General features: G+C 38.1%; 1 protein-coding gene across 1 annotated transcript; it reads left to right on the forward strand.

Annotated features, from left to right (window-relative positions):
• Positions 1–594: 594 nt before the first annotated feature.
• Positions 595–26,669, forward strand: ALDH1A2 (aldehyde dehydrogenase 1 family member A2). Its single transcript, XM_069956566.1, has 13 exons — positions 595–821; positions 10,722–10,826; positions 11,338–11,478; positions 12,902–13,031; positions 13,652–13,713; positions 16,928–17,056; positions 17,172–17,285; positions 21,352–21,454; positions 21,554–21,738; positions 21,931–22,095; positions 23,061–23,218; positions 24,035–24,109; positions 26,030–26,669. The coding sequence occupies exons 1-13, from the start codon at positions 705–707 to the stop codon at positions 26,100–26,102; spliced, it is 1,557 nt and encodes a 518-aa protein (XP_069812667.1). The 5' UTR covers positions 595–704; the 3' UTR covers positions 26,103–26,669.
• The last annotated feature ends 211 nt before the right edge of the window (positions 26,670–26,880 follow it).

Raw genomic sequence — 26,880 nt, forward strand, 5'->3', positions numbered from 1 at the left:
CTCTTTATTCAGCTCATGGGCTAATACACTTTTCTTTGATTGTTTAAGGATACTTTCACACCTGCAGTTTTGGTGTGCAGTTTTTGAAGCCAACACAAGCAGTCAATAGTAACAGGAATGATATAGGAAAGAGTCAACATTTCTTTTTATATTTACTCCTGTATTTGGCTTCATCATGCAGGCACCTGTGAAAGCTCCTCAACCCTTTTGGTTCTTTACAGATGAATTGAAGACAACACTGAGGTGCTAATTATTTAGTCATTACTGCAAGTTAATCCCCTGCAAGGATTTGCCAAACTACTACTGCTGCTGCTGACTAGAGGATGTGCAAGTCACTCAATGCTTCTCAGACTGGCCAGAAATGTTGAGGTGTTGGGGGAGCCCACATCACACTCTGTAGCATTGAATGTGTTAACAGAAGGGAAGTCCTATTGACTGCTGATGTGACTCAATAGGCTTGTGTTGAGTGGCTTATGTAAATAGACGTTTGTAATTATATCATCATAGGATGAACCAGCCCCCCTGCTTCTCCCCCTATGTCCAATAAGAAAAGACCCAGCTTGACACCTGCCTATATACAGAGGAAAGGAGCAAATATCCAGAACACTCATCTTTTCTCCACCACAAACAAATATTAGGTCAGTTGAAAAGATCCAGAGAGGAAGAGGGGGTTAACCAAAAGCCTCATTTACCAGAATCCAGCTATGACTTCCAGTAAAATAGAGATGCCTGGAGAAGTGAAGACAGACCCTGCAGCTCTGATGGCCTCTTTACATCTTCTGCCTTCACCAACCACCAACCTGGAGGTCAAGCACACTAAGGTATGGAGACCTTCTGCTGGGTGACTTGTGAGAAGGGTCTGGATCTCCTCCACTACACACAGGCACAGCTGCAATGAGTACAGATAGGCTCTGAACCTTGCTATCCCTTCTTACTGACTGCATTCTTCTGTGCAGCTGGGTCACCACAACTTTACTCAGCAATCCTAGAAAGTAACCTGTAACCTGATCCTTTCTTTCAGCTGCATTTATTTCCTTAATAATATTTCTTATTCATATATTGGGAGGGTAAAGATTTCTAGCAACTAAGTTTTACTATGTTGTGGTGTAAGGTGTAATCTCTTACTAAAACTCTGCTCCTCAGCCATGTATTCCAGGTAGTTATTCTGAATCAATATATCTGTTCCCTCTTTATATTTCTCTATTCTATGAAATAGTTTTGCATGTTACAGAGCCTATGTTGTAGGATATACACTCTTATAATCTGTATGGCACTCCATTGTTCTCATCAATCTGAAGCAACCTGTCCTATAACCAGGTGTTATTTATTCTGTAGTGATTGTGTAACCTGTACAAGTTATAGAGTTCTCCATATTTTGGCTAGTCAAAGGTGACTCATGAGGTTCTAGAAGATTCATTTATCCTTTACCTAGTAAAAAAAAACAAACACCTTTACAGACTAACAAATCCCAAGGAACACTACTAAAATCCTGGGGAAAAAGTGTGTAAGTGTTGATCTATTCCTTCATTGTAAAAACATGGATATAGGCATAAACTGAATTGGGTCAAAATAGACAGTATCTCTTTGAAAGATGGATACTTGGAAATGTGTATGATAGAATAGCACAAGTACTATTGTATGTATGTAATTATATCACAATAATGTGTACAGATACAGCAATTCTTTACTTTGTCAATCTATCCTGTCTCTGCTTTGGAACTACAAATCCCAGCATGCTGCAATAGTCCTGAGTATTTTATGCATGCTAGGACTTACATTTTTGCAACATCTGCAGAACCACAGGAGCCAGCATGCCTTTAAAAAGCTTTAGAACAGCATGGTAGGATTTGTAGTTTCACAATAGATAGAAAGCTACAGGTTATATTACATCCCATGAAGCAGCTATTAGCAGAATATTACGTTTTTATTGGGCTTTTTTGGAGTATAATGTAAAATATTTGTAAACCAGTTACAACAAACATATGTAGGAAGCAAGCTCCAAAATGTGCTTTTTATATCTGCTAGCTGTATGTTTTCAATTACTATACGTATAACAAAATTAGGCAGGCTTACTATACATAAGCGTTTTTGATAGACTATGCTGGCTATGAAGTATCAGATGTTGGGGAATCTTTGAGCCATGAAGTTGACAGAATATCGTTGTAACAAACAGCCAGGTTTTTAGCAAAAAACAAGGCTATGTTCACACACAGTATTTTTGCTCAGTATTTTGCAACCAAGACCAGGAGTGGAATAAAAAATAAGTGTGTGAACATAGCCTTTCTGTGTTTTCAATCCACTCCTGGTCTTGGTTGCAAAATACTGAGCAAAAATACTGTGTGAGCATAGCCTTAGACTGTGTTCACACACACTTGTTCTCGCTTAGCATTTTGGTCAGTATTTTTCATCCAAAACCAGGAGTGGATTCAAAACACAGGTACTTTAAAATAAGGACTATGTTCCCACACAGGATTTTGGTCAGTATTTGTAGCCAAAATCCTATGTGTGAACATATCATTAAGGTTTTGAGACACTGCCCCAATATGATCCATCAATCTCAGCTTATTAATGTTTATATAATATATTAAATCCTTTGGTTTCCATTAAGAAAAATCAAATGCGTTACTATGAAAAAGCCCCCCCCCCCCCCCCCCATTTTTCCCCCATACTGGATTAGTATTATAATAGCATATATAGCATATATAATTTCACAGCAAATATTCTTATTACAACATGTAATATGCATGTATGTGGGATTTAGATTATGTTCATCCCATAAACTGCATAAGGTGATAAGTAAGCTTTTATAATATTCTACAGATTGTAAGCTTCTAGGGCTAGAGTTTGCTTCTGTTATATAAGGCTATATATACTGTTTTGTATCCTAGCACTATAACAACTAAAATGGCCATATTAACATTAAGCAAAAGAGCTTTGCTCATCAAAGATAGGAGCCTGAGTTCACACAGTTTTTCTGTCTGTTCCACTTTTGGTTTTGGCTAAAACTACTTAATGAATACTGACCAAGCTACTATGTGTGAATACAACCTTAGGTCACACAAAGTATTTTGGTATTTTTAGCCAAAACCAAGAGTGGAACAAACAGACATTAACTACAGTATACTAGGAATATTTGCACCTTGTTCTGTGTCTTGAAACCACTCCTGGTTTGGGGTAAAAATACTACTGTAACCAAAATACAACACGTGAACCCAGTGTATGGCACAGATAATATTGTCTTATCAAGATTAAAGTAATGTGTATTTATTTACTCTAGTTTTGGCTTGCACATACTGCTGTACATATTTGGCTACATCAGATAGTTTTTCTTGTTTGTTTTTTTAGCGATACAAGTGAATTATTTAGTCACAGCAAAGAATTGTTACCTGTAATAGTATATGCGGCATATAAATATCTTTTTAAAGTCCCTTATACAATACATTAAATAGAACATTACCTGTTAAAATGCACAGTGTATGGTAACAGAACCAGCAAAATTGTTTGCTAAGACTAAAAACCCACACAATATAAGGTTCAGTTTACAAGCCAAAGCAAGAGGTCCAGCAGGTATAAGTCCTATCTGTATATTTCCCTATTCCCTTTGGATTCATTCCTGGGTTTGACCCAAAAAAAGCAGTTTCATGAACTTCCACAAAAAAAGGCCACACTTCAATTTTTTTTTTTATTGCTATTATTGTACCAACTTGCTTCAAAATTCTGTGTAGTAATCCATTTTCAATTTTTATATTACATTTTCTTTTATGTGGAAGAGACAAAAATATATAGCTGTAACAAATAATATCTTTTGGCCATAAAAGGAGTCAATGTGGGTGACATTCGTTCCAAGAAAGAAAGAAAAATATTTAATGTATTTGCTTAACTGTCCAGCTCACTTGCCAGAAGATAGAATGGTCTTTCGGGACTGCAAAAGCTATGAACTCCAAATAGCGCATCTGCCTTAAGCTGGCGTTTTAGAGAATTTACACTTTGATTAATAGATCAAATTGGTGACACTTATAGTATATGACAACTGCCCAGGATTGCATTAAATTAACCTTCACAAATGGATATTTATTGGTGCACTCTTACAAGAATGTGGTGTGGCTGCAAGGGGTAGCTGTAATTAATACGGCCATTCATGCCCCTACATGCTGATAGGCATTTCTTCTATCTGGGTGAAAAATGGCCCAGATTAATGCTACAATGGTGGTTTTAACTCTTCAGTAATTATGCGTCTTTGTGTTAGCAACACTGAACATAATTCTGTCACATAAACAGCAGGGGGACCAGCTTGGATCTTACACAAGGGGTTTATCTGTGGTCCCTTGTATCCTACACTTGTGTTAAGAAAACATGGAAGATTTAGCCTGAGCCAGCTCTGTATTTGTTTTTTGTTTTTTTAACTATTAATCACAATATTTTACTAAAATATGGATAGCGGTATAAACTTTTTTTATACTTAATAGTGAATGTATCTTTGTAGCTTTAAGGGTATTGTTGCAAAAATTTCCATGACTGAATCCAATACGCCTTAATAGGGTTGTTTCTGCTGCATATGCAACTATTTTTATAAACCCAATTCCAACGAATAGAACTGTGACAGAACTTCTGCAGGATCAGGGAAGTGCTGCAAATACAGTGCATGGCTGAAAATAATTGTCTAGTTTAGACAAAAAGATTCTCATCCATTTGTCAGTTCATGTAAACTTGGTAGGATGCCAGAGCTTAGGAATGTTTTCAATTAAGATGGTTATTTGTGCAGCTTAGTTTAATGTAAATTAATCTGCACTTAATTTAGATACTTCAACTAAGAACAACAAACTCATAAAATAATATTGCATATGATTAAGTGTTAGGGATATATTTTACCCCTCTATATACATATATACATTTTTTAATTGCTATGTGATCTGATGGTTTAAATGACTTGTAGACTGAAGAAGGCTTCTGCTTCATATACCTGTCATAGAATTCGTTAGTCCAGCAAAAATCTGGCTGGGTTTACACAGTCTTTTTAGGCAAAACCAGGTATGGAACCAACACAAAGAAACTATATAATAACCATAAAAATGGTTACTATACTATATGGTTAATACCAATTACTTATAGTAAAAAAAAACCTGAGACCCAAATGTATGAGCCCAGCCCAGACAACCCCATAAAAAAAACGATGCAGCTACCCCACAACCCCATTCAGTTATTGTAAAAACACATATACTGTGGATACGCTCTAATTTAGGATTTCATAATCTAAAAATCAGTAGGATACATTTGCAGAACAAGAGAAGTGTGAACACTGCCATATATACTGAAAACATACATCCTACTGCAGAACAAACATACCTGCACTTTTCTATACCAATCTTCTCTCCCAACAACAGATATGAGTTGAAGTTAGGTTGCATATGTATATGTTTACTAGCTATAGACAATGGGGCTAGCAGTATACACTGTGAATACTGTAAAAGAAATAAAATGGTAAATTTTAGATTTTAACTTGGGTTTTATACAACAAATCACTTTATGCAGAAAGCCAATATAGTAATTTTTGTCTCTTCCCACTGGGTAACAAATTATATCCCCCAAAAAAGGCAATCATTGCTTATACCTCATTCTTCTATGAAATTTATGTAAAGTTTCAGTAAACAATTTAAATTCCAAGCTAAGCATACTAAAACATTTGTATGTTATACTTGTTGTTCAAATGTTTGCCCCCTGTGGCTAAGAAAACAAACAGCACTGTCTTATGTAACGCTGTCTGCAAATTGCACCAAATGTCTTCCCAATTGTGTATTCAGAACCATGTCTGCTCCATTCAAAGCATCTCCCCTAACATATCTGATACAGTTAGCCAGCTTGGTTACAAAATGTCAGTGTTTTTATAGCAGAAGAACGTTATAGTTTAACCCCTTTAGTTGAAGTAGCATGAGTATTCTAGTATTAGGTGAACTTGTCGAACTGTTTGGGATCAGCAATGTTCTCCCAACCCAAATGCTTAGCATTTTCCTCCTGGCGGCTGAAGAAGCTGAATTCTTCCCCTAGTGCTGCCAGGAAAACATGGATACAGCCTACAGCATCCAGCTTCTCCACCGGGAGTCAAATGCTGAGCGTTCGATGTATGGCAATGTTCTTCAAACCCAAACAGTTAAGCGAGTTCACTCAACACTCTTTGAAATTTCATTGCAACCCAAGAGAGTATACTTGACAAAGAAGTAAAGCTTAAAGGGGTTATTTAGGATTAGAAGAAACATGGCTACTTTCTTGCAAAACGGCACCAACCTATACACTCTGGTTGTATATGGTATTGCAATTCAGCTCCATTCATGTCAATGAAGTGGAGCTGCAAAATCACACCCAAACTGAGGACAGGAAAAGTGTTGATTCAAGAGGTTATCCAGCACTACAAAAACATGGCCACTTTCTTCTAGAGACTGCACCACTCTTGTCTCCAGTTCAGGTGTGGTTTGCAATTAAGCTCCATTCACTTCAATGGAAGTGAATTTCAAAACCTGCACCCAAACTGGAGACAAGAGTTGTGTGGTCTCTGAAAGAAAGTGGCCATGTTTTTGTAGTGCTTGATAACCCCTTTAAAAGGATGTTCTATACTTAAATCCAGGTAGTAAGTTCTTTTAGTATGGATTATAAAGGACCATTGCATCGAGAGGAGGTGTGAATCATCAGTGTTTATTTACATATTCATGTGAAGGTGGCAGACTTTATTGAATTGATCCCTACAGTGCACATGTTACTAGCTGTACCCATAACAAAGGACTAATAAATGAAATAACAAACCACTTCTGCACTTACGGAACACAGTCTTCAACATATAAGTTATGTAGATGCCACTTACACAATCTTGTACGGAGCAATAAGAAAACATCACTAAGGTCCAGAAATGGCAGTCACATGGGGCCAAGGTACTGTGAGGGCCCTAAAGGCCCTTTTTGTTCTGTAAAGACACAGAAATTATAGGGTCCCTATAATACCAATTTTATTGTCTAATCAATAAGTTCACATCAAAAAGATTAGGACAGCATTTTGTCTGTGACTTGTAAGGTTCTCATCCAAGTGTTCCCTATTTTAAATATTAAATTAAAAACAGAAAACATTTTAATTATTTCAAATTAAACATTGAGCTTTGTACCATGTGTATAGCACCAGCTACAGTATTATAACTTGAATGAATTTGATCTTTCTAGAACAGTACTAGAGGGCTATTTCACAGAAACCCCAAACGCAACTGACTGACATGGGAACAAGTTCAAACAAGGGGTTATCCAGTGCTACAAAACATGGCCACTTTCTTTCAGAGACAACACAACTCTTGTCTCCAGTTCATATGCGGTTTGCAATTAAGCTCCATTAACTTCAATGGAACTGAGCAGTAAAACCCCGCTTAAGCTGGAGGCAAGAGTGGGGCTGTCTCTGGAAGAAAGTGGCCGTGTTTTTGTAGCGCTGGATAACCCCTTTAACAACTTGGCCTTGGTATCCTCAAACCTGTATCACTCCAACAAACTGTTGCCTTTAACAGGATGGCAGCATGTTCAGTGACAGCCATAACCCAAAGTCTCACACAGAGATAACACCCTAAAGTATGTATCATGACAGTGAGCCTTTAGTCATAATACAGATGACCCACAGCTATCGATATCCACCAGTCAATAGCCACTCCGGCCTCCTTCATCTCCGACAATAGACAGGCCCTGGACTCCCAATATACACACATGGCAGCCTCCCTAAACCCTACGTGTAGTTAAACAAACAATGCAATGACCTATCGCTCTCCCAGCTCCTTTTTCCAGCAATCATAGAAATGAGCATCAAACCCAAGCCTATGCCATCCCTTCCAACATCCTCCAGCCAGCTTAGTGACATATCGCTCACTCTTTGTGAATAGACAAGCTGACCCTGGATAGGGGAGAAGCTAGTTTTAAATGGAAAACCTCTAATGTGGTATGCTCAGGTTTAACCATAGGAGAGCTATTCCCTTCCCCACGGCAGCTGCAAGACCCTTTACAGATTTTTGTCTCTATAAATCAATTTATCTGCATTCCTGAGCACTGCAATTATTTCCCAAAGATTCTTGGCATATCACATAACAGGAAGCATACGTTTTCTAAAGCTGATCTTATGCTTCCCATCATGGCACACATACAGGTGCCCACTATCTCCATGCACAGCAATGGATTATGAATTCCCCCTAAACTATTTACTTTTTTACTCGTACAAAAAACAATGACTTTGCTAAATGTTTCTTGGGATGACTTTTTTTTTTTTTTTAGAACTTCTGGGAACATTGCAAAACATGAAAGGGGATCACACACGTGGTGGATACAAGGATGCAAAAAAATAACGCACATGTGACACCATTGGTAGTACAGATATATAACAGGATGCCCTAATTAAATTGCAAGAAGGACAGTGGGCTCAGCATGTTAGGAGTTGTAGTTTTGCAACAGCTGGATTCATGGCCACAGGTTTGAGACCACTGTTATCCATCCTAAAAAAAAATAAAAAAATAAAATATGTAATTTTAAAAAGTTGTGTTAAGGGAATTGCTAAAAAAAAAAAAAAAAAAAAACAAAGTCCTTTTTTAAAGTTTTTAGCTTGAAATCTGGAAGTTGGCAGTAACGTGCACCTGGGGAGGCTGACTCTAAATCATAACTTCACAGAACAATATCAAATGAAGACTGTAAATCATCATTGTTCCTATGGCACATCATTTTACAAGTGCTTTTAAAAAAAAAGGAAATTGGATCTTACATTGCCACCACCTGTTGATATGTGTTTTAAATGAGTGGTGTATGTGGCCTACACCAAATGTTTTATGTGAGGTGTTCACTGATGTAAATTATTACTGATGCGTGGGGGAGTTTTAATGGCTGGCTTTTTAACTTTTCTTCCAATTTGCTATTGCTACAGCTAGACTATCTACGGATGGTGCTGTAAGAATATGCCCGCTACACCTCCTGAAGACCTGCTGTAGTTAATAAATTACTTTTATTTTTCTTTAAATATGTGTACCTAATGCCGAATTAAGCTGTAAAAACACCAGGGCTGATTTATGGTAAAAAGTCGGCCTTAATTAACGCTGAATCCAGGGAAATGGCAATGGTGGATGGCTTTTGCTATTGAATTTGAACAATGGCCTCTCAGGGTTCTGTGCAGTGATTTACATGGAAACAAGGCCAGCTTCACTAAGGGTTCTCATTTCTTTGTCATGCAGCCCTCAGTGATGGCTATATATACTCTCCAGATAGGATGATTTCATGTCATACTTTATCTGATTTACGCACTGCCCTTAGACCACACTCTATAAATTAGAAAGTGTAGTGGTGGGGAAACTAATTTAAGCCTTGCAGGGATTCCTTGTGTTTTCTTGCAATGTGTCATCACTTGTCCACTACATGGCATTTTTATGAAGTGACCATAATGAAAGTCAGATTAAATGCACAGGGTATATACATTTAATCGACAACCATCATACTCTGTATAGCTGGAAGAGTTTGTATATATGTGTATAAAAGCCCCAAGTGAATGCACATTTATTGCAAAAGAATGTGGGCTTGGTGGTATGGATGTGTGCAGGCTGGTACTACCTGACACAGAACACTTAAGACTTTCAAAAGTGAGTTATTTAAGTGTAAGGTTTTTGCTTGTAAATCCAACAGCTGGTGCTTTTCAAGACTTGAAACTGTTCCAGGATTTTAGTTGAAGGTACTTTACACACACAGGAGTAAATGGTTGGAGTTTTACAGCCAATTTAAATGTGATCAACGTCGGTTAATAATAAGAAAGCAATGTTACTAACTTGCACTTAGTAAAAGTGGCGCAGTAGTATCCTAAAATGTGACAGGTCGCTCTATTCACATTCACAGAAATGCTAAAATAAGTTTCGTTAATAGTGCAGAATTAACCAAACGTGCACCGGATTCATGTAGGCGTTTATGCCAATATTACCTAAAACCTGTCATGTCATGTGCGCACATATATGCAAGGTTGAGGCATGCTTGCAGCTAAGTAAGGCTAGGTTCACACTGCGTTTTCAGCATCCGTTTAACGCATCCGTTTTTTGCAAAAACGCATGAAAAACGGATTGCAAAAAACGGATTCATTTGTGTGCATCCGTTTTTCCATTGACTTCCATTATAAAAAAAAAACGGATCCGTTTTTTTTGGCGGACCAAAACGGACCAAAAAACGTTGCTGACCCTATTTTTTTGGACGTTAAAAAAAACGGATCCGTTAAACGGATGCTGAAAACGCAGTGTGAACCTAGCCTAAGCTGCACAACCTAAAGCTGGGTTTACATTAATTTGGCAATCCTGCTTTTTTTTTTTTTCCTTCAGCGCTTTGCTACTCTGTATTTAGACTGATCCCATTCATTAGAACGGGACAGTTAAAATAATGCAGCAATGTAATCGTGCCACCGGCTTGCCGGGAAGCCCCTACAGGGGAACGCATCTTGCAGCGTTTTCTGGTCCGGCCCCTCTGACCGTTTTGTAACTGAAAAAAGGAGGAAAAGCCTGATAACTTTTAGTCCTCAGTTGTGGTCAGTTTCTGACAAAAAAAAAAAAAACTAGAACATGGAACTGATGAATGTAAACCCAGCCTTAGAGGTGTCGCCTTATATCGAACAAAGTGAAAAAGGGTGCCTGTGAACACATACAGTAATATCAATGTATAGGATGTCCTTATCCTTTCTGTTCTTTATACTTTCAGATCTTTATAAACAATGAGTGGCAGAGTTCTGAGAGTGGGAAGGTGTTTCCAGTCTATAATCCATCTACTGGAGAGCAGATATGTGAGGTTCAAGAAGCTGAGAAGGTAACTACTTCAGTACTACTGAACTTGCCCTTATTTGATAGGCTGAATAGGAATTCATGTTTAGGTTTCAAGCTAATTTGTTTTGAGTTTCTCCCTCAAACTTGAGAATCTCACTTAAATCTTTTGAAGGCAAAGAAAGCATACTTGCCTGCCCCAATTCCTCCCCACAGCAGCAGGTCCTTGCTTTATATGACTTGTTGACCTTACAAGAAATGACTGTTCCGTCACATCAGTCAGTGATTTGGCAGGCATTTTCTGCAGGGTCAACACATCAGAGAAAGCTGGGAGCAGTGGGTACCCACTGGTCTCAGAATGCCAGATGAGGAGGATTGGACAGGTAAGTATCGAGGGTTCACACACACACACACACACATACACACACACACTGCTTTTTTATTATTAATATTACATAATTTTGCTATGCTTAATATGGAGAAATGCTTTTATAATAAGTGCAGTTTTGGTGATGGTAAAGGTCTCTTCTTTTGATGATCTACTGTTCTTCCCAAAGGCTGATGTGGACAAAGCTGTAAGAGCTGCACGCTTGGCCTTTTCCTGGGGTTCTGTATGGAGACGAATGGATGCATCAGAAAGAGGAAGACTCTTGGATAAACTGGCTGATTTGATTGAAAGGGAGAGGGCTATCCTTGCTGTAAGTAAATAACATGACATTATATATGCTATACAATAATTCATAATGGTTCTATAAGGGGAATAACGCCCAACTCATCCAATAATAAAATGTTCCACTTTTTGTTATAGCAAGCATTTTTATGGCAGTCAGCACTTCTTGCTTATTAGGAATTGTGAGTGTATCCCAGTACATCACTAGTGTTGCCTTGGCTGTAATAATTGTTATACAGGCCACTGCTCTGTGTTCCACTGGTATAGACTGGACATTAATAAATTTGGGAGGGGCAGGATAAATTGTTAGGTATAATCATATTAAGCATGAAGCTCAATATGATTGCATATGTCAACAATTCCATAGGAATTCTATGGATCCTCTTTGACCAATAATTTTTTACCTAGGTAGTCCGTTGCCAATCTGCGGTGAATAATACGATTTTAGAATTGTTTCAATTGTTTATAAGGCTGACTCAACATATGTGCTACATCCTAATTACTTGTAAATGATTCTTAGGGCACTGTGCCAGTTTTCTTTTGCCAAGCTTTTTTTTTTTTTTTTTTTGTTTTTCTTAATGAATGTATCTGCTTAATTATTTAAGATATACATTTTAATGATATTATTATACAAGATATAAGGCAGCATGAACACAAAATGTATATCAGATAAGCATTTGTTGCCGTATCTTCATCTAGTTGTTAAACCTCCATGTTCTACAAATTGATTTGGTGCTCCTAATAATTAACAGATGTTGTTCCTTGTTATGAATGTGAAGCATGTCTTTCATAAGTGGCAAAAATGTTGGGTCTGAATATTTTATTACTTATATGCTGAACAGAATAGATAAAATAAAAAATATTAATATTTGATTAGTTTGGTCATTAATGGGTTAAAGCTCCTGCTTTTTACATGTGTAGGGAGATGTGTTTCCAAATGCACAAAAACGAGTTTTGTCGTCTTTGTACATTTACAAAGGCTTGAGGTGACACTTGTATGTAGTGATAGCTGTAAAAACCTTGTATATACAGTAAATGTTATGGCCACACACTGCTACCGGTGCCTACTTGCTAAGATGAGCGATGGCTCTAGCTTTTTTTGAAGGCCACAAGGGTGGTATTTCATATTTTCCTGCATATGATGTATTTATATACTTGTGCTAAGTAATGTTTTCCTGAGATACCACCTGCTACTGTACTACACACCAAATGAATTTAGAGGAAATCGCTGGACTAACATCACTTTTGGAATAACTTCATGTAAAACAAGGTGGTGGCTTTTAGCATTTGCTCATTAATTTAAGGACCTTATTTAGTATATTTTGGTTTCCAGTAAGTGTTATTTTTCTAACTTTTTATTGCTTTACACAGAGGTCTAATGTGCTGTTCAGCTTCATAATTGCTGGCTTAGTCTACTTCATATTAAGTTTTTAACTTCTTTCACTTAACAGACACTTGAATCCCTAAATTGTGGCAAGCCCTTTCTACAGTCTTTTTATGTGGACCTCCAAGGTGTGATTAAAACCTTCCGATACTATGCTGGTTGGGCAGACAAAATACATGGCATGACCATACCGGCAGGTAGGTTTCATATTTTCCTCTTTTTAAGACTAAATTATTTTAAATTAAATAGTTTTTCTTGTTAGGCTTAACAAACTCTTTCACTTGTTCAGCCATTCCCCTAATGTGCAGGAGAATGGGCTTTGTGCCATGCCACTCCCTCCAGCTGCTGATTGGCAGTTGTCTATGCTGTCTAATCAGTGGCTGTGGGCAGAGTGTTGGTGCTCATGAATATCGAGGACTACAGAGCACATGCACACAATGAAGAGGACATGTACTGTGCTCAGAGTCCCTGTTATTCAGGAGGATATCTCCAAATCAGCTGCACAAACCAATGTAAGTGACATTCTGTTCAGCTTTTTTGGTCACTAGCTTATGCTACTCTTAGATAGGGCAGCATAAACCTACCGACAGAGTCTCTTTAAGGTTATTGTTTTGACTGCGACCTAGTTCCCCATACTCTAATCATTGGTTAAGGGTGTGTTCTGGTGAATGTAGACCTAGGTTAACTAAGGCCTTAATATCTCTGCCACCCATCCTACATACTCCTAAATAAAATAACACTAAGTACTTTACATGTTTTATATATGCCACTTTTGATAATGGTGGTGTTACAAACTGTTGTGTGTAATCTGTCATAGATGGGGATTACCTAACATTTACAAGACATGAACCTATTGGAGTGTGCGGACAGATCATCCCGGTGAGTATCGGCAGGTTTTATTTCAGTTGGGTGGCTTTACTTACACTCAACATGGGTCACAGCTGTGTTTCTTTTAATATGGCTTATTTCTCGCAGTCTTTTACAGCTGCTTATTTATACAGGTTAATGTGGCTTTATTGTGTAACTTAGTAAAATGTTCCCAAGCACTGGGCTTTTTTTGGCTCTTGAATGGTCATGATAAATATTTTATATATTTTTCAATGTAAAAGAGTAAATTTAATGACTGTGTGTGGTATAGAATGCCAAGATATTTTTATTTTTTATAAATATAGACAAATAGTATTTTGGAAATATTTAGTAAAAAGTAGTGGTAAAGAGCACTGGGTATGGGAGGTGAATGTGGATCACCAACATAAGTATAAAATGAGATTGGCCTACGCAATTACCTTAACAAATATAATCAGAAACATTCTATGTTCTAGAGCATGTGAATTACTATAGCATGAAACTAGTGTAACATTTAAATGCAATACATTCTCCCTTCTAACACACCCATGGGAAAATTCTTGTGGCAGGCATACTGTATGGCTGTAATATCAAAGAGACCGTACACTCTGACTTTTAGGGGAAAGCCTTCCCTAATGTGGCGGTTTCCTGTAAAGCCTATCTTCCTTGCATCACATTTGTTTTGATGTCACAGTGTATGGAGAGTTAAAGGTCCTTATTTTATCTGTAGAGGTGGTCAGAACCAACATTTCCAGACTCTATTCTGCAAGTTTCCTCCTTTAAATTGTATCCAGCTGTAACTAATATAACTTTGTGATACACAGCAGTAGTCAAAGACATTCCTTACCTTCCACAGGCCGTTTAGTGTCCATAATATGGTATCCTGCAACTACACATAGCTTAGGTGCGTGCAGGTCCATTTCTACAGCTGATACAGCTCAAAATATTGTGATCACACCCTATAAATGATTCTTTGTGTCACAATGTAATCTAGTATCCAGACCCCTTTTATATTGCTCAGGCTTTGACACAATAATGTTGTATGTTTTCCGCTATATGGGAATAGTCTTCTGTGTACGCTATGGAAGCTGAATATTTAGATCTATTATGGTGCCTCAAGGTCTAATGATTCAACAAGCCTGTCATCACTCCATCATACTCCCCTCTGCCGCTGACTACTTGTAACTAGAGATTGCTACTTTTTAAAGTTCTGCCGAACTTTGAAGCAAAGATCAGGTTCTTCTGAACCTTAAACAAACCCCAATAAAACAGGTACTGTAAATTGCAGGTGTTTTAGCTATTTGAGTGTGGTTTAGAAAGTTTGCTCATCACTACTTACTGGTCCACACTCCCCCTGTGTCCCCCGCTGATCGCAACCACCTTCACTTCCTGACTGAGATGAGTGAAAGCCTGATCAGTCAATTGCAGGCTGTCTGCGACTGAGCATCGCAGAGTCCAGTAATTGGCTGAGAAGGCTGTCACTTTTGTCTGTCGCGAAGTGAACAGCGAGGGTCAGCAGAGACCTGTAGAAGGACTCCATGGGAGCATAGATAGGTAAGCAAAGGCTCTCTCGCCTATGCTTGTGTGGCAGTCGTTTTGGACCAAGTTTGTACAAACTTTGGAAAGAATTTTGGTTTTTAGTTCGGGAACCTCGACCCACTCATCTCTACTTGTAACCTGTTGAATGTACGTTAGCTAGAAGAAAAGTATGAGGAGAAAAAGTGTGACTCTAAATTAGAGCTACACACGGTTCAACTTTGGAGAACAAAAAGAAAAACATGGTTAACATACTCTACAAATACATTATTGCATCAATGTATAAACATTATACATTATTGCATGCAATAATACATTATTGCATCAATGTATAAACGTAAGCAAGGCAAATAAAAAACCAAAACAAAACATGAACCTAATACAGTATAAAAATACTAATGCGTTGTCTACATCTCAATCAATCGGGTTTTGCACAAGAAATTTTCCACTTTTTTTTTTTTTTTTTTTTTTTTTTTTAACACAAGTTACTCGTTTCCCTTATGTCAGCAGTAGTGCTTGGCATAGTTCTTGTCTGTGCCTAATGCTTTTGCTGGATATCTGGCATTTAAATGTTCTGTGAAACCTTGGCCAAAAAGTCAGAATGCAGGCAGCATCCATTTGAACTTTTTTTTATTTTCCCTTTTCCAAGTATTGGTTTTAATATCCGGCTTATAAACATTTGTGCAACGAGACATTTAAGTGTTTGCTGAAAAATGGCCATTTTGTATATTTTTGCATGATAAAGAAAAGCTTAAAACGAAAATGGTATCAGCTCAATCTGTTAAGCCAAATGTAGAGGCTTGTTTTGACTAGTTAAATGTCACTAGGCACTGTCGCTTTAGCAAACTTTGCATAGATCAATAATGCAAGCATGAAAAAAACCTATTTAGACAAAAATATTTCCTTTTCCTGTTATCAAGGCCCCCCCCCCCCCCACCCCAGCTAAAATATGTCATCTTCTACAGGGACCTTGAGGAGGAGGAGGAGATGATAGATGTGGCTTGGAACTGCTGCCTCTGACTTCATTTTTTTTTTTTCAGTCTCCATAGCTGTCAATGAGCACTGAGTAGTGGATAGAGGTGGTAGCAATGCCACTGCCTGTAATGATTATGGAGTACTTTCTGGTGTAGCAGGGTTGCTGAGTCTTGGCACCAGATCAATAAGTGAATGTCTATTACTGTGTCCTAGGGTTTACTGTGTGTGTGTGTGTGTATGAGATATAGATCTATATATCTCATTACTATGTCCAATGTAGTGTGCCATGACAGCCCTGTTATAGCATACGTTTAAAGGTGTTATCTAGTGCTACAAAAACATGGCCACTCTTCTCTTCCCTTGGGTTTAAAACCCTACCCAATGTGGAGACGAGAGGGGGGAAAGGGTCCATGTTTTTGTAGTGCTGGATAACCCCTTTAATAGTATTTCTTTGTAAACCTATATATTTGCCATTTCAGGCAGTGATAATGTCATCAGCTACCTCACATAGGTTGAGGGAGGCCCAGAAATTGGAACACTTTAGGACCAAAAGTATTGTCAGGGATTGGTCAATCTATAGGCTAAAATTAACATTAAATGTAAATCTGTCCCGAGTACCACTTTCTGTTACAGGGCTAATATTCTAGCATATGTAGGTGACAAGTTAGTACACTGGAAGTATGTGAACAGGTGGTAAAAGGGACAAGACAATTAATAAACTTGTTGTCTCCTGCAGTGGAACTTTCCCCTACTGATGTTCGCATGGAAGGTTGCACCAGCTCTGTGCTGTGGGAACACTGTGGTAATAAAACCGGCTGAACAGACACCACTCACTGCCCTGTACATGGGAGCCCTCATCAAGGAGGTAAAGCCAGGCACTTGTAACATTATGCTTTTTGCAGATACTTAAATTTAACAACCTTAACTTTATGCAGACGATCTTCACACACCATTTTTCCCCTTCATTTTTATTTTACTAGGCTGGGTTTCCACCAGGAGTTGTTAATATTTTGCCAGGATATGGTCCAACTGCAGGCGCAGCAATTACTGCTCACCCTGGCATAGATAAAGTTGCATTCACTGGCTCTACAAAGGTATGTATATTTTCTGTGAGTTGTGGGTCATTTCCCTGAAAAAGAAGCCACACAGACTAGTAATTCACATGAGGTCCAAGTAGTCTGATATGCCTTTTGCCTGGAAAAAATCCTGCTTGCTGTTAACATGTACCATTTTAGTAGGTGTGTGTGTGTGTGTGTGTGTGTGTGTGTGTGTGTGTGTATAATATCGATCTGTCGTTCTGGGTTCTCCTACAAAAGTAATGATAAACCAATATACTAAAGAATATATTGCTGTTGGCTTATGTGACAAAGGAACCCAAGTACATCATCATCTAAATCTGCACCACCTATTTTAATACCAACATGCAGACCCCAGGAGTAGTAAGTTTGTAAAAAGCTTACCTTAAAAGAAATGCCTTCAGAAAATGATCTATTGTTTAAATCGCTTAATGTAGCAAATATTTCTTAACAATAATATCCCCCCCCCATTTTATTATATACTATTAAAGAGACTGTCAGTAGGTTTATGTCGTCCTAGAGAAGCTGAACAGAATGATGTATCACTTACACTGTTCTGTGCAGATAATTCAGAGATACTCCCTTAAATAACATAGACAATAAGTAGTCCTCTCCATTATGTGCATGAGCCTAGTAATCCTGGATATTCATGAGAAGCAGAAAACTCCACCCACCAGCTTCTGATTGGCAGTTATCTATCCATGCTGTGTATAGGCAGTCAACTGTCAATCAGCAGCTGGAGGGTGGGGAGAGGGGTGCGGCAAGAATCCTATTCTCCTGCATATTAGGAGAACAGCTGAACAGAATGATTTAAGTAATCAGCATTTGTCACTAGTTTACGCTGCCCTCATTTAACCTGAAATAAATCTAGAGACATCAGTGTATAGACTTACCAGCAAAGATCAGATTTGCCCTTCCTGTGGAAACTTAATTTTATTGTAAATTTATCAAATTCCTATATTATGTAGTAGCTGAAATTTTTTTTTAGGCCAACCATTCATTGGCATCAATCATATCTTTTGACATTTCAGGAAGCCATGTTCTAAGTAAAAATTCTTATTTACTATTTTTATGTGGTGCCCAATTGCCCCTTTTACAATACCAGTTTTATAAATGGTGGGAAGCACGCTAGACTGCAATGGGCCTAGAAGATTTAGGTCGTGTGTCTGCAGATTTCTGAATGCTGAGTTAAATTTAATGAGAAATGTTTTCATTTCTGGGAGAGTTAAAAAAAAAAAAAAAAAAAAAAGGATTTAAAGATCAAAAGATGCCATACTTTTAAAATTAGTCTTTTTAACCAACACTGAAACAAGCTTTTTAATAGGAAGTGGCAAGCAACACAAATATGAGAAGGGGGTATCTTAAGATGCTAAGTAATAACAGATGTATCTTTATATATAACGCAAGACTGACATAAACTGTTCCATACAACAGATTTCCGGCAACAGTGGTCAACATTATCACATCTTAAATACACATACTGTAAAAACAATTTGTAAACAAAGGGATTTACCTTCGATTAATAAGGAAAAGGCTTCCAGAAAAGGAAAGCACACTCCTTCCCCAGCGTGACAGTTTTATTCCCTCACTGCAAGATGGTCACATTAAAACAGCTTGTAAATTTCAAATTCTGCAATTTCATTCTGTACCTGGCTTTTGGAGATTTGATTCCTATTGCTATGTAAGCTAATGACTAGAGATGAGCGAACCGGGTTCGGTATTTGATTAGCGGAGGCTGGTGAAGTTGGATAAAGCTCTAAGGTTGTCTGGAAAACATGGATACAGCCAATGACTACATCCATGATTTCCACATAGCCTTAGGGCTTTATCCAAGTTCAGCAGCCACCGCTAATCAAATGCCGAAAGTTCAGATCGACTCGAACATGCTTCAGGTTCGCTCATCTCTACTAATGACACCTCTAACTGGCCAACTACAAATGGACTACGCTTTAAATGGTTTCCATGATTTGTTAAAACTAAACAACTTTACAAAAGGTACCATTTTGTTTTGGGGCAAAAAAAAATAAAATAATACAAATTGTTCCAGGTTGAGGTGTCAAAGAGGTGGGGCTGCAGTATTGCCCTATTTCTGACATTGATCTGCCCTGCTGTGATTGACATGAAGGGCTCTACTCTGTGCTGGACCCGGTCTACAGATCATGTGCCTAGACAATATATAATAAAGCACAATTCAGAAGACTAGCCTTGCCTCTTGAAATGACCACTTCAATGAGACCTGGTTTTGTGGATTTTCTATTATGTTGTGTTTTAAGTTTAGACATGAAAGGTGTGTGTGTGTGTGTGTGTGTGTTGTGTGTTTTTTTTTTTTTTTTTTTTGTGGACACTATTAAACTAAGTTTTATGTTCTGTTATGCTTGGCAATGCATTTTCTTTATGCAAACTATGATCTCATCATTGCTCAAAAAGATACAAGTGAAGCCATCAAAGCGCACAACAGGAGTATTACAATGGCTTAATGCCAAACAAATGTTTGTAGCAAACAGCTGTATTACCACTGATTCTAATTTACGCAGCAGGATTCCCTTTTCATTTCTTAAGTGAGATTAATGTCATGTATGGTATATACAGAACATCCAGCCTCCTCCTCTGAAATAATGAGTTTTTAACTTGCTTGTGTAATGTTTTTGATAACAAATGAGCTGGAAGCCGGATATGGTTTTAAAAAGGCTAGAACATTAGCTGTAGCCTTCATTCCAAACATTACTGCTACTTCAAGTGGATTTCATCTTGAAGATTCTAATATTTTTTGCTTTGCAAAACATATGCACAAGAAGTACCATTAAATGTGGCCTGACTTGTATATCTGAAGCCAGACATAAACAGAGTTTGGCTGTCCAGCTTTGTGGGATCATAAGCTGAAAAGCTGCAGATTGCCTAAATTTACATTTTAGACTTTCCTAAGGGTTTTTTTTTTTTTTTTTTTTTAATACTTTGTTTGTTCTACATTGATCTCTCCTAAACGTCATTTATATAGATTTAATATACTTCTGTATTTTTCCTTGGCTTATATTTGGTAATAACCTGCAATAAAGTTTCTGCAGTTGCCATAAATCTATTCTTTATTAAGATGGGTAAAAAGAAAGATGAAAATAAAATCCAGGATATCATAGATTTTCCTAAACAATTAAATTTTCATATTATTGGACTTGGAAAATGGCTTCAGTGCAGTTCTTTGTACAATTACACATTAATCTTTGCACCGGGTTGGACATAAAGGTTTATGTATCCGGTGAAATCTCATATACTGTGCATTCACTAGTACAGTTTGATGTAAAGCAGGGGAAATGGTTACCAATGATATATGCTGTGGATTAAAATATATTAATGATAATAGAGTAGGTCTACCTTTTACAAGACTAATATCTTTACCCAACGTAACCTGAACAGTTTGCTTACTTGGTCAGTCTTCCATAATACTCAGATTCATAGATTTTTCTTTGTTGTGTTTAAGGGTACAAACCCACTTGACGTATTTGCTGCGTGAATCAGTCTTAAAAATAAGCAGGCAAAATGCAGGTTGGCTTTATACAATTGTTCTGTGTTAAAATACGCAATTGCGTATTTTTGAAGCATGAAGCTTGTTGTTAGCAAAGCATCAGTTGTTAACAACCTGTGCGAAAAACGCATGTAGCTTCACGCTTCAAAAATACGCAATTGCGTATTTTAACACAGAACAATTGTATAAAGCCAACCTGCGTTTTGCCTGCTTATTTTTAAGACTGATTCACGCAGCAAATACGTCAAGTGGGTTTGTACCCTAAAACTAATAACTTCTAAAGGACAGTGGAAGTAGAGTATGGGAGTGTACATGTTAAAGATGAGAGCATGCTCAAGTACAAACGTCCAGCATCCGACAGCCATAGGCTGTATCAATGGATTCCTGGACTCTTTAAGGGCTGCATCCAGGTTCAGACAAATGATCGGCCTCGAGCATGGTTGAGTTACACTTATCTTTAGTGTTAACATTATACAGTGTGTATGTGAACCCAGCATAGGAGTGCATATGACTATATTGGTTCCCCATTTGGTAATATAACTTTTTTTTTTTTTTTTTTCCTGTTAGGTTGGAATGCTCATTCAAGAAGCTGCTGGGAAAAGCAACCTTAAAAGAGTCACCCTTGAATTAGGTGGCAAAAGTCCAAATATTATATTTGCAGATGCAGATTGTAAGTTTTGTTCTTAACCAGCGTATATTAATGTTATAAGACAAATGATACATTCATTCCAATAGCACATGCATTTTAATTTTCTCTTATCTCTTGCAGTGGACTATGCTGTGGAACAGGCACACCAAGGGGTCTTCTTCAACCAAGGACAGTGTTGTACTGCAGGCTCACGAACCTTTGTGGAAGACTCTATTTATGAGGAGTTTGTTCGGAGGAGTGTTGAACGGGCAAAAAGAAGAATAGTTGGGAGTCCTTTTGATCCAACTACAGAACAAGGCCCACAGGTAACACAAATCTGGTACACTGGGTAACCCTAAAGAGTTTAACATACTGTGCCTTTCAATTTTGTAAAACCACTAAAGTGTGTGTGTGTGTGTGTGTGTGTGTGTGTCTTGTAATCTTTCATATTAACTTTTAACTTTTTTTTTTTTTTTTTTTTTTTTTTTTTTTTTTTTTTTTTTTTACGCTCTTAACAGGCTGACAAGAAGCAATATAATAAAATCCTGGAACTGATTCAGAGTGGTGTTGCTGAGGGCGCTAAACTGGAATGTGGCGGCAAACCTCTAGGAAGAAAGGGGTTCTTTATAGAGCCAACAGTCTTTTCTAATGTCACCGATGACATGAGGATTGCAAAAGAAGAGGTACGATCCTTGCAAATGATCAGTCTAGTACTTGCTAATGCGGCCAATAAAAAAAGTGTTAGAACGCAGAAAGGGGAAACTTTTTATATTTTTTAAAGTTGCATATAATAAATGTGGCTAGAAATGCAATACACTTAAACCACACCTTTTTTTTATAAAGAAATCATGCCCATTTGGTGGAGAGGCACAAAAGTGAATAAAACAAAGGATACTGGCATGCACGCCTTGATAAATTTCCTCTCTTGTGCATTGCAGCTTTCTATGTAGCTGCAGACCAATGAAGGTACCCAAGCTGTGCCAGTGATGCTTATGCATCTCTTACCTGGGCAGAGACTGCATCAGGATTTAATGTGGGATGAAGGCAAGTTAGGGCCCTATTACACGGGATGATTATCGTGCGAAAAATCGTTATATTCGAATTTTAAGCAATTATCGTTCTGTGTAATTGCAGACAATGATCAAAAAATCGTTCGTATCTCTTAGATTTAGATCTGAACCTAAAATTATTGTTAATCGGTCGCTCAAGTTCCGCATTTTTTTCACTAATCGTTCAGTGTAATTGCACATTGTTTACTCCTTCTGATCCCAGCAAAACATTCATTTGGATGTTACTTTGTATATGTGCCACTTAAACATTGTACAAAGTATAACCCTTTTATAGCAATGGTATTGCCAATTGGCAGTGGCCTCTTTCATCAGCGAAATGCACCCTGCCACATTGCAAACATCGAGGGATGGTTTGCTTTAGCCTCAAGATTTGTCTAAATCTCAATCCAATTGAGTTTGTTTGGGATGTGCTAGAAAAAACAGGTGCGATGCTGTGAGCCATAAGACACTCACAGCAGACATTGAGAGGTCTGGAGTGTATTCCACCCTTTTATGGGTCAGTTTTGTGTTTTGTTTTTTTTTTGTTTTTGTTTTTTTCTCCGTTATGGATTTATATAACAAAGGAATTTATCTTGCAGATATTTGGACCAGTACAACAAATACTAAGGTTTAAAACCATGGAAGAAGTTATTGAGCGAGCCAACAACTCTGACTTTGGGCTAGTTGCAGCTGTGTTTACAAATGATATCAACAAGGCCCTTACGGTATCATCAGCGATGCAAGCTGGGACTGTATGGTAAGAACATACATTGAAACTTTATTAAGGCTTCTAGTAACTTACAACTTGCTAATGCACAACACTGAGTGCATATAACTAGAGCATTATGCAGCAATACCCCTTCACCCCTTAATTTTTTATTTTTTTTTGTAAAACTATTGGCCCCACCTGACCCAGGACTTTGTATTACCTTGTGTAATACGAGTTTTTACATTCAGCAACCTATGGTATGTGTAATTATTAGGTTACCCTTCAAGTATTTTGTAACCTTCTGCACTCCACCATTCATTAACTTGCATTTGTTTCAGCCCCTTTTTTATTTAGTTATTTGCCAAGTAAGCAATGCTGGTATTTTCTGCCTTTAGGCTTTTTTTTTTTTTTTTTTTTTTTTTTTGTATAATGTAGAATCAAAACTAGGCCTTCTAAGTTCATGAAAATATTTATTGGCAATGAATCCTAATTAAAGGACACATGACGTCAGTTTTCGGTTATTAGAAGCTGTGCAATTTCTGCAGCCTCTAGCCCAAGGAGCTTTTTAATGGAGAACTTGAATTTTACAATTAATTTACAAATTAAATTGGTGCAATGGGGTTTCACCAGAATGATAAATTTGAGGGTTCTGGAGCTATGAGGAATTAGGAATTTATACTAATCACTGAGGCAAGTGGTCGTTCTGTCTCTCTACATATATACAGTGAATAACATCCTCTTGCAGTGTGTATGATTTATAATAATATATGTATGTATGCGTGTGTCTAATATATATTATATTAACACAAATATGAATTACTTTTCTGCATCTCTAATCATCTGTCCTTTGGTGCTAATCTACAGGATAAACTGCTACAATGCTTTAAATGCTCAAAGTCCGTTTGGAGGATACAAAATGTCTGGAAATGGAAGAGAGATGTAAGTATTGTTTGACACTTTGCGCGTTTCTCAATCGTAGGAAAGCACTGCTTAAAATAGGGACTCGTGCTGATGGCCTGTGGCCTATGGTTTAGCGCTAAAACCAAGGGTATGTAGCTGTTAGACCCCATTCACACGTCCGTGTCAGTTTTTAAATCCTGATCAGGAGACCTCAAATGTCATCAGGAAAGTATCAGGATTTCCTGACAGTAATCCGTTTTTACCATCAGGAAAAACCTTCAGGATTTCCTGATGAGAAAAAAATAAAATAGTTCTTAATATGGTCAACATAAATCACAGGTACCTACACAGCCCCTAGTGTACCTGTATGGCCACAGGCTGCAGAACTACAACTCCATCATGACCTGTCAGTAGGGCATGATGGGAGTTGTACTTCTGCAACCTGGATGGCCAGAGGCTGCAGAACTACAACTCCCATCATGACCTGTCAGCAAGGCATGATGGGAGTTGTACTTCTGCAACCTGGATGGCCACATGTTGCAAAACTACAACTCCCATCATGGACTGTCAGTGGGACATGATGGGAGGAGTAGTTCTGCAACCTGAATGGCCACATGTTGCAAAACTACAACTCCCATCGTGGACTGTCAGTGGGACATGATGGGAGGAGTAGTTCTGCAACCTGAATGGCCACTTGTTGCAAAACTACAACTCCCATCATGGACTTGTCAGCAGACATGGTGGGAGTAGTAGTTTTAGGGGGATAATCTCACCTGTCCTGGATCCTGGTGTCCCTGGTCCTCTTCTTCTTGATGAGGTCCGGGTGGGGGCGGGGGTCGGGGTATGGGCAGCAGGCGCCAGGGATGTGGTCTGGGGAGGGGGGGGGTACGGGCATTGCGGGCGGCCAGTGATTAGGTCCGGGGGGGGGGTGGGCGGGGTACGGGCGGCAGGCGCCGGGGGTGTGGTTCATGTGCGGGGGAGCGGCGGGTGGCGGTACGGCACCATCCGGAATCTGGGGCAGACCAGGAGCAGCGCAGCTGAGGGAGCCGGGTGCAGGCCGGTGAGTTCGGGGGTAAAGGGGTACAGGTGGGGGGTGCGTAGAGAATCCGGAATCCGGACACTTTCCTGACATGCATCAGAAAAGCGTCCGGAGCTCTGGTGCTCCCATAGACTTCTATGGGGGCGTCCAGGCCGGAATTCCGGACGAAAATAGGACCGGTTCTAAAAAAAACGGTTCTATTTTCCAGAATGGACACCCTTCCGGAAAAATCCAGAAGGGTGTCCGTGCCTAATGAAAGTCTATGGGTCCAGAAATCCGTCCGGATTTCCTGATGGGAAATCCGGATGGTTTTTCCGGACGTGTGAAGGGGGCCTTGCGTAGCACAATTTATGGAATTTTTATAGGGGGGAGGGGGATTAAATTCATCTTTTAACTTTGATTGTTGGTCCTGTGCTACTGAACAAATTACTTTACTTAAATTTACTTAATTTACTTAAATAGACTTTAGGTGATAAAACCATTAATAGCATTTTGGAACATGGCATATATGTATTACGTATATCTTTCTAAATAAGCGGTTAGGGATGGAATTGAAAAAGTAAATCATGTGCATTATAATGGTTGGCAGCTAAGGACTGTAAGTGTATAGATGGAAATGAGGATTATGTATTATAAAAAAACTTTTGAGTGGTTGAAGGCATCCTAAAAAAAACTATGGGCACCTCTGGCAATATTGAAGTTTTTAAAGGCACTCTGTCATTTTGAGCCATTAAAAGGGGTTCACCAGGGGGAATTAATAGGGGACTAGAGAAACTGACCTGCTCAGGCAGGTAACCAAAACAATTCAGTGGAGAATTAGGGGAGCTAAGCATAACTTTTTGTACTGCCCCTAGACATGTGTAAAAAAAATTATATATACCCAACCGTTTAATTTTTTTTTTTTTTCTTTTTCCCTGCAGGGGAGAGTATGGCCTACGGGAATATACAGAAGCAAAAACAGTCACCATAAAGATCCCACAGAAGAACTCCTAAGAATTAATCAGTATTAGCAACATTTGAAATCTGTAGATGACCACTGCTTGAAATCATTTAAGTGTTGGCAATTCTCAATCTCCATTTTTGGTCAATACCAGTGAATTGTTAAGTTGTACTTGGACTGAGCTCTTTTGTTGGATGTCTGGTCTGCTGCCACCTCTGTAATGATGTATTCAGACCACTACTCAGGAATAGAATGCATTGATTAATAACCTATTTAAGCAATTTCTGTAGCTACCAACACAATATCCTGGATAAAAAAACCTTCATCTCCACGACCCCTTTACAAATGATGAGAATATGGATTTTTAGTGCTTTTAATTATACTTACAGTAGGTTATACTGAGGTATATTATTTGTTGAGGTACTGAACAGCTCCTCTGACTCTTACAAGCAACAAGCGTCTTTTTTTTTTTTTTTTTTTTTTTTTGAATCCTACTCTTCCAGATCTCACTTTTCAGAAAAAACCCTGTAGGTATACTTTAAGCCGGATAATCTATCCTATTTATAACAAGATTCGCCCATTTCTTGTAATCAACTATATATATATACATATATATATATATATATATATATATATATATATATATATATAAAATTTTCTTTTTAATTATATTTTAATTGTAAGGTTTTATTACTGATGATGGCCCTTAAGATGATAAAGGGTAGGAGGGAACATTTTTTTTTTTTTTAGTCTAGTAGTTCCTGTTCTTGATTAGTATGAAAGCTGGGAGCTCAGCCTCACCATTCTAAATAATAAAGCTTCCATTACTGG

The sequence above is a fragment of the Dendropsophus ebraccatus genome, chromosome 1, assembly GCF_027789765.1.
Source record: "Dendropsophus ebraccatus isolate aDenEbr1 chromosome 1, aDenEbr1.pat, whole genome shotgun sequence".
Lineage (NCBI taxonomy): Eukaryota > Metazoa > Chordata > Amphibia > Anura > Hylidae > Dendropsophus > Dendropsophus ebraccatus.